This window comes from Haplochromis burtoni, unplaced genomic scaffold, assembly GCF_018398535.1.
Source record: "Haplochromis burtoni strain Fernald_Lab_line unplaced genomic scaffold, NCSU_Asbu1 Contig_128, whole genome shotgun sequence".
NCBI classification, from domain to species: domain Eukaryota; kingdom Metazoa; phylum Chordata; class Actinopteri; order Cichliformes; family Cichlidae; genus Haplochromis; species Haplochromis burtoni.
In genome coordinates, this window is record NW_024582489.1 from 1,067,596 (window position 1) to 1,081,234 (window position 13,639).

General features: G+C 38.9%; 1 protein-coding gene across 1 annotated transcript in view; it reads right to left on the minus strand.

Moving 5' to 3' along the window:
- Positions 1-4,131: 4,131 nt before the first annotated feature.
- The window catches only part of LOC102299902 (protein jagged-1b), a 63,800-nt gene continuing 54,292 nt past the window's right edge, over positions 4,132-13,639 (minus strand). Inside the window, exons 10-14 of the mRNA XM_005929971.3 lie at positions 10,531-10,644; positions 10,106-10,152; positions 8,310-8,486; positions 6,324-6,474; positions 4,132-6,241 (exon numbers count right to left, since the gene is read on the minus strand). Of these exons, the coding sequence (XP_005930033.1) occupies positions 5,805-6,241; positions 6,324-6,474; positions 8,310-8,486; positions 10,106-10,152; positions 10,531-10,644 (926 nt within the window). The 3' untranslated portion in view covers positions 4,132-5,804. The remainder of the gene's footprint in view (positions 6,242-6,323; positions 6,475-8,309; positions 8,487-10,105; positions 10,153-10,530; positions 10,645-13,639) is intronic.

Genomic DNA, 13,639 nt, shown 5'->3' on the forward strand with positions numbered 1-13,639 from the left:
GTTGGACAACATCTCCCACCCCATGCAGCAGACTGTGACAGCACTGAGCAGCTCCTTCAGTGGGAGACTGCGGCACCCACGGTGTGGGACGGAGAGATTTCGCAGGTCTTTCCTCCCCACTGCTGTCAGACTCCACAATAAAGACTTTAACTGATCAAACACACACATCCACACATGTGCAATAACACTAAGTGCAATAATCTTTTCTGGCATCGTTGTATTTTTACTCAGTTGTATATAGCATTTGTATTCTATTTTTATCTTATTGTATATTTTTTCTAATGTATATAATATTTTATTTTATTCTATTCTGTACAGTTGTGTACTGTATTTATTCTTATTGTATTCTCATTTTTGCTTCATAACTTTTGCACTGTCCACTTCCTGCTGTGACAAAACAAATTTCCCACGTGTGGGACTAATAAAGGTTATCTTATCTTATCTTATCTTAAGTAAAATACGAATCCCAAACATTGCAGCTTTCTTCTTCTTTTTAAATTTACAGATGGTTTTAATACAATGCTCGGTGTCCTTTTGAAAAATTATGAATAAATATTTTATTTTGTATAATACATTAGCAATGAAGTTATTGGTTAGTTTATACTTTGCTATGATAGTTAAAAGTTTGAATAAATGTAGTTCTTTTTATTGCTGAAACTGAACAGTAGGGGAGACCGGGGATAGTTGTAACATTTTTGACATTTCTGTCTGTAAATTGAAGCTCTTTTAAGGTAGTGGATTCAAAATGTAATGCAAAGTATTTACATGTCTCTGCTATTAAATAGTGCAGCTATTTTCTCTGCAGCACAATTACCCATTGCATGGTATGGTCTCAAACACAAAGAGTGAAATGTTACAATTAACCCCATAGTCTGGGTTAGTTGTAACATATCCTGGGGTGAAATGTAACACAATGAAATAAGGGTACTAACAAAACATTAACATGTAATCTTTGTTTATTCAACACATGAATGCACTTACATCCATTTATGTAGCTGTGTGTGTGTGTGACAGAATGCAGAAATCTAGCTTTTGAACATATTCCAACCCCCCAAAAAAGACAAATTATGGAATTTTCTGCAACTGAATATTTCATTAATTTTGGTTGGTCTTCCTTGAGTTTGGCCTCATTGGCTCAGTGGGCATTATAACCTACAACTCTTGCACCAATTTTGAACATAACAATGAAGCTGAAAAAATGTAGTTGTTCACCAGCATCGCAATTCCATTACTTTTTATCATGGCTTACCTTGGTGTGGTTTGCAAAGTGCTTCAGAAAGATGAGGAAATCTGTTTCTTGCACCCATCCTGATTTATTTCCACTACCAGTACTTCCTACTGGTCCATCTCTGACACAGTGGTCTGCATAATGTATGTGTGGGAACACAAACAGTGGAGGAATTGTGTTGCCAATGGCATTAACCGCATATACAAAAGCGACCAGTGAACCTCTCTCTGCTGATGTCGTTCACAAACTTGTTTAATATAAGTTAAAGTAATAGTGTGGTAAGTTGTAACATCTGCATTATTGTTACAACTAACCCAGACTGTTGCTGTTACAACTGACCCAGACTCCTATAGCCATGAACTAGCTAACATTACAGCCAACGGCTAAAACATTAGCACTAAAGACCTACACAGAATATATCCCCATAGACATACAAATAACATAATTTAAGTTTGATGAGTTTAACTGCAAAGCAGATAATGCTATTAAACATTGAAATAAAGTAGAAAAACTTACTTTTTGGCATACAAATTACTTTTTTTCATGTTAAATTGTCTGTGTTTGACAAAATGTGCTGATTTTTCACATGTGATAGCAGAACTGAATTGGGCATGCACAGGATGAGTCACATCATTTGAAACTTAGCCCTGATTGGAGAAATTGGAAGTGTTACAACTGACCCACGTTACAACTATCCCCGGTCTCCCCTACCTTATTCCAGCACAAAGATTAGTCTTTCCAAAAAGCCTTCCTTAAACTTTAACAGGATAATATATGTGTTTTATTTTGAACGAAAGTTTGTGCACATTATTTACATTATCTGTTGGCTTCATAATGAAAGTTACATAATAACTCAGTATGAAAAACGGCTCAGTGGTTTTTAAGGTTGTGTACCGTATTTGGCCACAAGATGTCCCTGTAAGACAGGAGAGATGCACATTTGAAGTTATCACAGTTAAACAGAGATACTTTCAAGGAACTGGCAAACTGTGTGTGAAAACATTTGTGGTAATCCAGCTAAAAATAATTAAATTTATCTTTTTTTTCTACAAAGTATTATGCCCCTGTACCAGTCTATGACTACTTTATGTGCACCAGGACATGCATTAATGCTGCTCTAGTGAGAGTCACTCAGTGTTTAAGCCATATATTTTCTTGTATTTGTGGATTTGTCAAACTCTCCTGAATCCCTGTCAGAAATACAAACCCAGGTGCCCTTGGGTCAGTGCATCAGCTGCACATGTGGATGGGCACTAAAATAAATCCTTAAAGGGAATCTGTTATATTCATTTTAACTACCACATTTTTCTGTATAAATCAACTCTTCTGGAGTTGCTGATTTTCATACATACATACACACACATTGCATACATTAAAAAACCAAGGCATGCACTAGACAGCTGAACTTTACATCATGTATCTATATTGTTATCTTTCCCTGTTATGTATATTTACTCATTGTGTGTCTGCCTGTGTTTTAAGCTGAAAGCTAACACACAGCATTTTGTTATGTGACTACAAAATGATCATAAAGAATCTTCAACTCCTCTTATTTATCTCATGCTGATATTTGTCGCAGAGTCAGCACGGAGCTGAAAGTGTCAGACCTGGATATGACTGAGTTTAAGACCATTTTAAAGGAATTAGAGAATACCTCTTTTAGTCAGTGTGACTGCTTTTAATGTTTTGCATATTTGAATATCAGTCATATTTGTTCCTTTACTTGTTATATTATTTTGTGCCTGGACAGGTCTCTCCTTAGAAGGAGATTTTAATCTCAATGAGACTTTTACCTGGATGAATAAATTATATACAATACCTTTTATTTATAAAAGTATATTCTATCTCTCCAATGTGCTGTAATCACACAGCTCCTTAGAAAAGTAACTTGGATCCATCTGGGAGGGATCAGACTAGATATGCTACTGCTCCGCATGGAAAGGAGGTTTGCGAGCATGTCTCACCGGGAGGAGGCTGGAGGCAGACCCCGAACGCACCAGAGAGATTATATCACTACAGTTTAAATTACTGTAATGCTTTATTTGCTGGATTATCCAAACGATCAGGATGACTTCAGCTTATTCAGAGTCCTTTCATCTGAAATCTGAACATATCATCACAGTACTGAAGTCAAAACAGGATCACTTCTAAATCCTTCTACAAAGGTTTGAGTCCCAGGAACATTTCTCAGTGTCTATAATGCTAATAGACCTCTAACTGTGTGTGTGTGTGTGTGTTTTAACTTGTATTTTATTTCTCTTGCAAACTTGACTTTGTTAGGTTTTAGTACTTTACGACAATAATAATTAAATGTACTATATGAAAAAAATGACATTAACATTGAGATGTGGATTGGGCTTCTGTGCTCACAGTTGGCTGTCAACCAGATCACAATATTTTATCTTTGTCCATGTTAATAGAACCATCCAGCACTGTGAAAGCATATATAACAGAACCTAAGGACAAGCATTTAACACCTTCACACTGAGGGGCAGTGACCTCTTGGCTGAATCTGAAGCTTTCTAATCTGCTGGCTGGGCTTTGACATCCTGCTCAGCAGGTGCAGAAAGAGGCTTGTACATACATATGCACGTATATGTATACGGCTACGTTTGTGTGTGTAAACTCTATTCTCTACATTTCCTCATGACCAGCATGGTTACAGGAAACCATGTTCATTTCCAGCCCACCGCTGTTTGCACAGGTCAGAGGTCACATTTGTCACATCTATTTGCACATTAAATGTCTATGCTGTGACCTTGGAGCTGCTTACACTTGACATTTTTTTATATTTTAGTAACACACAGCATGCATTACTGTAATGATTTAGGTCAACATAGACTGTCTGATATCTGCAAAAATGGTTACACTTAACTTCAGTCATTGCAGACCCATTAAAAACAGAAACTTTAAGTAAATATTTGCCAGTGTTTCCAGCATTTTAAATACTTTTGACCAGCAGTTTGCACAAACCCACTGCTCTTGAAACTTACTGTTATTATTATTACTTTTTTTTTTTTTGCAGCCACACATTTATTTTTTAGGAAAACTGGGGTCAGTCAGGTGGTCTCCAATATTTTCCAGGCGCCGACAGCATCAGAAAGAGAAGGAAACTAGTGAAAGTCATTGTGTATATGGTGACTTACAGACCTAGTCATTGTGCCTGTGCTCCAACATGAAAGATCCTCTCAAGGGACTCTGTCAGTGATTTATAAACAGAAAGCTTGGTTGTGACATCTGAAAAATGCATACAAGGAGACAAGGAACTAGACGAACTGATAACTCTTAAACAAATATAAGTAATTTAAGACTAATGTTGCTATTCCGAAGCTTAAAAATAAGCTTGGGTGCCTTTTGTTACATATACTGTTATGGTCAAAAGCAGATCTACAGAGACTGGGGCGTTATTATCGACTAGCACAGCTTTACATTATTCACAGTCCTAAATCATTTATCTTGTCATCTTTAGCTCCTCCCTCTTTATACCAGCTTTCCTCTGATTAGCTGCCCCTCAAAAACAGAAGAGCTGAACAGCAGTTGACCATGTTAGGGTTGTCTGCTCTTCCTCTCATTATTCAGACCTAAGGAAAAACTGTCTGGAACAGAGGGTTTAGAGCTGTCTGAAGCCTAAGCTTTTGGCTCACAGGGATTATTTTGGACAACTAAACCCTGGTGTTTAATAAAAGGTATAAAAGAGTTGGTAAATGCACTTTTATTACATTCCACATGTGCTGGTTGCTCCAAATGGAAAGTATAGGGGGAAAAACAGGGGACAGTAATACAGTGATACTTCCAGAATGAATCACAGTACAAAAAGGGCATCAATATGTACAATATTATTTATGTACAAAAACAACCATGTTACACACAAGTATGATAAAAACCATACATCTCGGGCAAACTGCAGTATTACATGACAAAACAGGCATCAGTGTATAGTTTTAAAAATGTTCTCAGGAGGCTTGCAAGCCTTTGGTTCAGGAGGATGCACTTTCACTCTAAGCAGAGTGAAATGTTTCCCCTCTCACAAAAACTAACTATATCCAGTCTTTTGTTCACTCTCACACACACTTACACACAGCCACACACACAAAAAAAATGTTAAATAGGCATCTGTTCACTGATCCTTTCTGTCAGTGGAGGTTTGGACAACAGTCAGATGGCAACACCGAACAGGAAATGTATCGGGACTCAAATGGAGGAAGATCCTCTGTTTACTCTTGACAGTTTCACAGGCACTCAAAGGCAAGTCTGTAAGTCTTTAAGTTTTCAGTTTACTGTTGAGTCTTTCAGCTCAACTTTATGCCTGTGCTGCTTTTTCATGGCCGTTAAGAAGGTCCAAAGACGATGGCGACGACGCTCTTTCGACCCCTCCGCTTAGCAGCCTTTGTTCCTCTGGTGTCTGAGCACAGACATCTGTGTTTATAAAGGTCAGAGGGTCACCTTTAATTTTTATATCTGCAACATCGACACAGTGCAAGTAACTGGAGACGGGGTCCTGTGAGCAAAAGAGTGCTAAGGACGCAAAGTAAATTTAAAAAACAGCTCCTCAGGGCTTTAAAAGGTCAGCATGGGGTCAGACCTCCAGCTCTTGGTTATCTGCATAGTGGAGGCGGTTCAACTTCTCCCTCTCCTGGTTTGAAATGTCCAGTTTGGCAGCATGTGCTGGCTTTAGTGCTGGGGAAGGGTGTGAAGGGGCCGGGGAGGGTGGTAGGGTCAGTTCAATCTCCTCGTAGCAACGTGAGATGGGGGCAGGGGCTGGAGGGTTTGTGAGAGGGGCGGCAGCGGGCAGCTGGGGCACCGGACGGTCCACGTTTCTGATGAGGTTGACAAACTCCCTCTGGTTGTTGATGCCTTCTTCCTGCGGGACAGCCTGCTGCTTTTTCCGCTTCCGATGGAGGTGGGACAGGATGAAGGCGCAGGAGGCACAGCCACAGACCGTCAGCAGAGCTAAGACTCCCACCAGGATCATGTAGAAGCTCAGGCCCCCGTGTGCTGAGTCAGACATGGCGCCTTCAGGTGTGGAGACGTCAAAGATCAGACCAGAGTTCATCAAGATTTTATACGTTTAAAGATGCACAAGTATTTGTCTCACCTTGACAGTGGTGACCAATGCAGGGATTTTTGAGGCTCATGCACTCGTCACCATAGTTACCGTCAGGACAGATGCATGTGTTCCTGCCATCTATTATGTGACACTGCAGGCCTTGTTGACAGGGGTTGGGATTGCACAAGTCCAACACGACCTGAAATATTGGAAAAACAAAACAATAAGACAGTTAAGAGATATATCCACTTCTCTCTAACCTCCAGTGAAGTTTCTGATTGGATCTTTAAAAGATCTCTTCTTACTTCACTTTCAATGCTAAAACTCAAATGTTCATTCATAACCAATTAATTTTTTTTAAGTTTTAGCATTTTTAAACTTTTTGGTGTAAAATTTCCTCCTAATAGTGTGACTTCTCCTGTAGCTCAGCAGGGATTGTTAAACAAAAATAAATAAACAAACAAAAATAAACTTGAAAGTTGAAAGACTAAAGACACTGGATATATAAACCTGAATATTTTAGATTTGTTGTTTTACGTAAATACTTGAGATTTTCAACTAATCACTTTACAGTTAACAAATTTTGGCATTAAACTTGGAGCTAAGAGGGCTCTATAATATTATAAAAACGTTTATTTACTGTTTGGCTTTTGTTAAAAAGTTTTACTTCTGTGGACTCTTTAATGTACTTCACTTCTGATAGGGCTATACATGCTCGAATCATGTTTATTCTTGGTATAAATAATAACATCTGATGTGCTGTCTATAGTTTTCAATCCATTTTTATTCTGTATTTTATTTTTAATTATAAGCTTGTTCTACATTTGTTCATGATATCATCGCCTGTTTTATTTATACTCAGGTCCATGTCCATGTATTACTTTTTTTAAAAAGTGATTTTCTGCTTTTGTTTTGTAAAATATCTCCATCCACATGAAAAAGAAAAAGGCACAACATTAGGTTCTATGCAACATAAATGTTGGCCAATCAGAAGGCTGCAGACGATAAAACCGCACAGTCTGATGTCAAAACAGAGATAAAAGTAGATAACGTTCTAAATCTAAATCTTCATTTCAGTTGTTGTATGTGTGGACATAAGGCTGAAATCCATAGACTAAAGCTATGTTTACCAAATACCAGTGTATGTGTGGACAGCGCGTCGCCCCAACCAATTGAACTTGAGATTAGCTGCATAATGCGTTTGTTACTGTGCTTTTCATTTACCTTTGCAGTACATTCAGCACTGTAAATATTCAGGTTTGTCTTTCTGGAACAGGTTTAAATACATATTTTACCATTGTGTAACATGAACTTCTGATAAAGACTAAATTTTAAAAATCCCAATTTTTCTAAATCCATCATATCGATTTTTGGATTACTCTTTTGAAATATTCTCTAATGTCATGCACGCTCTCTGTGCACCCACACATCTATTATCTTCCTCTGATCTTTCTGTCATCCTCATTAACTTGCTTTCACCTCTGATACATTTCTCACTCTGATTGGCTGCAGAAGGGTCACTGGCATGCATATACAGCTAGAAAAGGTGGAGCACGGCGCTTTCTGGTTGGCATCTCAGTACCTCGTCTCCTGATCGTTGTCAGCACTGGTGATGTCGTTCTGCTGCTTTTGTTTATGGGTTGAGTCATGTTTTCGATTTTGGTTCTGTTATTTTAGGTTATTAATATTAGTTTAGGGGAAAATGGAATCTGATGGCTCTTTGTATGGTTGTTTCATGATCTTCTTCCTCTTTTGTTTATTTTTGCCAGGTTTTCCATTTTCCTCATTCATGTTTATTCTTTGTAAGTAATCATATTTACATTATTAAAAGTATATTGAATATGAGCAGCTTTCTAGGCTAGATTATGTTAGGTTCCCTTGAGTCTTTGATTTAGAGACTGTAACATCTAATATTACCTTGTATGCCTGTTTCATCTTTTTTACTAGAAATTATCTTCACACATTAGTTCAACTAAAAAAAAAACCCATTTAGTTTTAATTATTTAAAAAAATGATTAAATTAGGTTCTCCAACCTCACAGAAGTTTCCAGAATATCCAGTGGGGCAGTTGCAGGTGACTGTTCTTTCATCCTTCTCCACACACTGCCCTCCGTGCAGACAGGGGGCACTATCACACAGACGTTGGCGATTTTGGCAGTGTTTTCCAGAGAATCCAGGTGGACACACACATCTGGACCCTGACACCTGGTCCTGTATGGGTCAGAATATACAGTTGTGGTCAGATGTTCACAGCCACTCATTACTGGCATGACTGTCATGGTAAATTTGTGCTTTTAATGACTTCCTTGAACTGTTCTTTTTCCAGGCTGATGATTGTACAGCATCTATCTTTAATGACTTTAAAAACAGGAATTGGGTTTGAATTTAATTCTGGGTTTTCTCTGATACACTCATGCTCAACTATATGCACACAGCCCCATTAATATTTTGGTTAATTTCACTTAGCAAGTTGTACCTCAACCAAATACTTTTGTTAATCATCAACAGTTTGACCACTCTTCTTGGCAGATTTTATAGAGTTCATTTAAACTGGTTGGTCTCCTGGCACAGCCCTGGCTTTTAGGAATGGGGACTCCATTCCAGGAGCTTAATGTCAGCCTGCTTTATCCAGTCCAAAACCAATTTTGATGTGTGCTTAGGATAATTGTCCTGTTGGAAGACCCAACTGTGTCCAACTTTCAACCATCTAGCTATTGATCTGAGGCAAAGTTAAAGAATTCACAGGTCGTTCTTCCTCTTCATTATTCCATCGACTTTGTCCAATATACCATTACCACTTGTGGCAGAAGAGCCCCAAAGCATGATGCTACCACCTCCATTCTTCACAGCTGGTACGGTGTTCTTAGATTTAAAAGCCTTCACACCTCAAGAACATATCTCCTGGGATTGTAGTTCAACCTTTATCTGACCATACAACTTTTTAAAAGAAAGCATTTGATTTGTGTTGATTTTGGAGCAGGGGCTTATTTCTTGGTTGGCACCCTCTTAATCCATGGTAATGTAAAACTCACTTCACTGTGGACTCCTTAGAGCTTCACTAACTCCCGTGGACATTCCCATTGTCGTGAGTATTCATCAGTCCAGTGAGTGCTTTTTCTTTTTATGTTGGCTAGTTGTAGTCAATCATGATCAGTAACAAGAAGTTAACAGGCCTCTGTCTTATCAAATTAATTTTCAGTACCACTTATTAAAATATTTAATTAAGTATACATCTTAGCTCTTGTGGATGAGAGAAAGTAGAAAATAAATTCAAACAGTTGTACAATCATTGAACCCAGGAAAAGAACAGTTCAAAAAACCTTAAAAGCCCCAAATTTCCATGACAGTCATGCCCATGATGAGTGTATCTAATCGTCTGACCACAACTGTGTGTAATTTATATGTGTGACATGAAGAAAAGAGCACTGGGGAGGGTTACAGAGGATCTGCGACAGGCAGAATAATATTTAAGAGAACATTTAAGTTAACCTAAAGCACAGCAGCTTCAAAACTTTGTACTGAATAATGTCTGACATACAGGGACACCTCCAGACTTTTTTCACTGGGGTGGCCATAGGGGGGCCACTTAAAATATTGGAGTGGCACATGGTGTGGTGGGGTGGTCCCCCTCTCCCCTTTGTGGCGCCCCTGCTGACATGCCTAAAAGTTCATATTGAATATTATATTATATATCAATATTTTGCTTGAAATACTGAAAAATGATCAAGATAATGTGAATGCTGAGTAGTGAAAAACTTAAGACGAGAACAACGAAGCAGGTGCAGAGACTGTAGGCAAATTAGACAGAGATTGGCAGGCAGGAGTCTTACCTCACAACGTCCACCATTCAAACACAAACCCTGACAGCTGCTGTTCCCTGCAGGGAAACGAGGAATGCCACATTAATTTCTCCCACAAACACAGAATATCTATGATATCTATGAACTTTGTAATCAAACATGTTCAAAGTGAAGGCAGAAGAGACTAAAGTTAGCACAAAGCAACAGGAGAGAACAGCCAAAAGAGACCTTTATATAGTGTTTGTTGCATTTTCAGTGCACTGCAGTGATACGCTGTGAAGGATGATTGATGAAACTGGAGCTGGAGTAAAATGATTTCCAGCCCACAGGGAGTCAGACTTGCTGTTTAACAGCTCTTCATGGTTTACTATCTGTCGCAGGATTGTCTCTTCTCTCTTTACTTATAAAATGATTTTCCTTCTTCTCGTTACTTTTTTTCATCCTTGTGCACTTACTGATGTCACAGTTAGGCCCCGTCCATCCAGGAAGGCAGTCACACAGGTAACTTCCGATCAGGTTGCGACAAGAGCGGGCGTGGATGCAGATACTTGACTCACATTCATTGTTGTCTGAAAAAAAAAACAAAGAACATTTTATAAATTTACATTTTGATAAAATACCTCCTTAAAAGTACCCCACACAGTTTACAGCTTTCAGTGCCTTCTATTGAATTACTAATCAAAAAGTTATTAAAATTATTAACTTTGATAATATAAAAACATATCTGGGCATATATTATCACTTTTACACAATGGAAGCACAGGCAACATGAGGGGATCAAAAAGGAGCCACTTAAGGCTGATTCCAGATATATAAACATATGTTTTTGTCTATCAGAAACACAAAACACACTAAGACAGTTGATTGGATAAAGGTTAACACAACATTTAAGTAATAAGAAATTAAACATTTGAAGCCTGTTAAGATAAAATCTCATTAAGGTGATGAGATGAGAAACATTTATATACTTTTAAAGCCCAGATTAGTTTTATTGATCCTTTTGGGGAAACGTCTTTTTTTTTTATGTCAGAGGACATGTCTGTGTTTTTTATTAATTTGTATCAATGACTGTAATTCAGTTTGACAATCAGTTACCAACACAAATCATTTTGGGGATTATGCAGAGAGCTGTCTCAGGTGGCTCTGGTTTGTGCCAGTACTTTTCCCTCAGAACAGAAGACCAATGTTAATAAAAACAAAATTTGAGCGTAACCTTGCTGGAGAACGTACAAACAGCACCGCACTAATTCAGTGAGATAAAACATCACCTAAATCCCTCCATCTAAGCGTCGCACAGCCCACAAAACCCATCAAATCAAATCCTGCATGTCTCCCACTGAGTTCAAATGATCTTTACCCACCATTTAAACAGTTCAGTTTTGCACTGGGTGCTTGAACCTGGAAGTGGAGAGTTGCTGGGCAGACCCTACAGTCAAGGGATGCATGTCAGCAAAAACCTCGCAGCATCTTATTTGTTTATGCACAGAACCCCCTGCTTCTTTAAGTTTATCAGTGCCTATTCCCACCCTCTGTTGTTCTGGGAGTGTTGAAGCCAGGAGCCCTCGAGCGCTTGGCTCCAAAAGGATAGAAGGAGGATTAGAAAGAAATGCTCAATGAATAAAGAGGAAGTAGTGAGTCAGTTATAGGTAATCTAAACCATTTACCGTCAGCCAGAGGCCTATTAGGATTTAGGTGGGGTTGTGTGTGTGAATATGGAAAGGCTATCAATGGTAAGAGCCTGAGGATCCATCCTGCTGTGGGAGAAAATGGGGGTGCAGAAATCAGCTATAAGCGAGTGAAACTGATCAGCAAGTGTAATTGACTTTTACTGTTTCAGGTGCTGCTGATGCTCTGCTCATAGGCTCAGGCTATAAAGAGTTTTATAACATGTGTCCAAACACTGTGTGTGTGTGTGTGCGCGCACGTGTGTGTGTTGTACTGTGAGCCATTGGCCCGTGATGTGGAACTATGGAGGATCATCAAGTGTCAGAGTGACATATCGCTGTAACACCGAGGAGTAGGAGAGGCTGTCATCCTGAAATATGTCTCAGTTTTTACTTCATCACCCCAAAGCCCAGCATGTGTATATATACTGTGTGTGTGTGTGCGTGTGTGTTTGACCTGAGCCCATACAATACTCCCTCTGCTGTAGTATCTAACACAACAACCCTCTGGGTGCAGGCTTGTCAATATGAGCAAATGCAGCCCAAAGAGACGTGACGGTGCATTAAGAGACTACTGATTCTCAGGCAGCATGGGTTGATGGGAAAATTAACATGCTGCTGGCTTTTCTGCCTCTTTAATTTGCGCTTTAAATTCATATTTAGCTTCAAGTGGAACACAAGCGTTCCCAGCTTTTTAAAACAAGCTCAGATTGAATTTGTTCTCAGAGGATTTTTGTTTAAACTCCTATGAATAGTTTCCTTTGAAAATAAGGATCTCTGATCAGTTGTCTTGTTAGTGACACTTTTCCCAAATAGCTTGTAGATCCTGATCCCAAACGAAACATATCCGTGCAGGTTAATTCCCAGTGATGGCAGCTTGTCTGGAGAAGTACAGATTTAGCATTAGCAGACATCATCTCTGCACCCTAAAGAATAAAAATACACTTTTACACTTGCATTGCAGTCCTGAACCTTTTAAAATATTAGATTTTAATGTTTTTTAAGACAACGATGTCAAGATGTCAAATGCACATACAGTACTGTGCAGAAGTCTCAATCCACCCCTCATTTCTTTATATTTTTTGAGCCAAGGTGCCAGACCAATAGTTCTTAAAGATCTTCCAACTATTTCAACACTTTTTTCACTTGTACTTGAAAAAACAGGGACAAAAGGCTGAGGTATGCCAAATTACCCAAGAAATGGACGGAAAAATCAGTGGCATGTACGGAGGAGGTCAGGATAGAGGCACAACAGTGAGTGTCTTCAGCCATCCCATAGTTTGGGACTGCATTTCAGCCAGTAGTGTTGGCAATCTTGTCAGATTTTGATCCACCATGGTATACCATCCGAAAAGCATCTGATTGGCAGGAGCTTCATTTTTCGGCATGACAATGATCCCAAACACACTGCACATGCAGTAAAAGATTGAAAAAACACAGTCGTACACTATCAGTCCCCTGAGCCCAGACCTTCAACAGTACTTGAGCAGTTTGGGATCATCTTGACAGGAAACAGAACAAAAGGCAGCCAACATCCAAAGAAGAGCTTTGTCCTTCAAGAAGCCTGGAAAGCTAGTCCTGAAGACTATTCAAAGAAATGACAAGAAAGCTTTGCTAAAGCCTAGATTATATTCTACTGAGAACTGACGGCCGAGTAGTCATTCCTGTTACCCTTCTTTTGTCATGTGTAGTTGGTGCATTATAATATAAATTGTTGTGGACAAGTCGGAGGTTTAAAAACAAATATGCAGCCATGTGGATGTTCACATCTACATGTGGATGTTAGTCCATCATTTTGCTCAGATGATCCCAAAAAATAACCAGCTGAAAGCTCCAGAACAGTCAAGACTATTTTCTCTTTTGTGAAGTCAACAACACTTCAGTTCACAGACAAAAAACA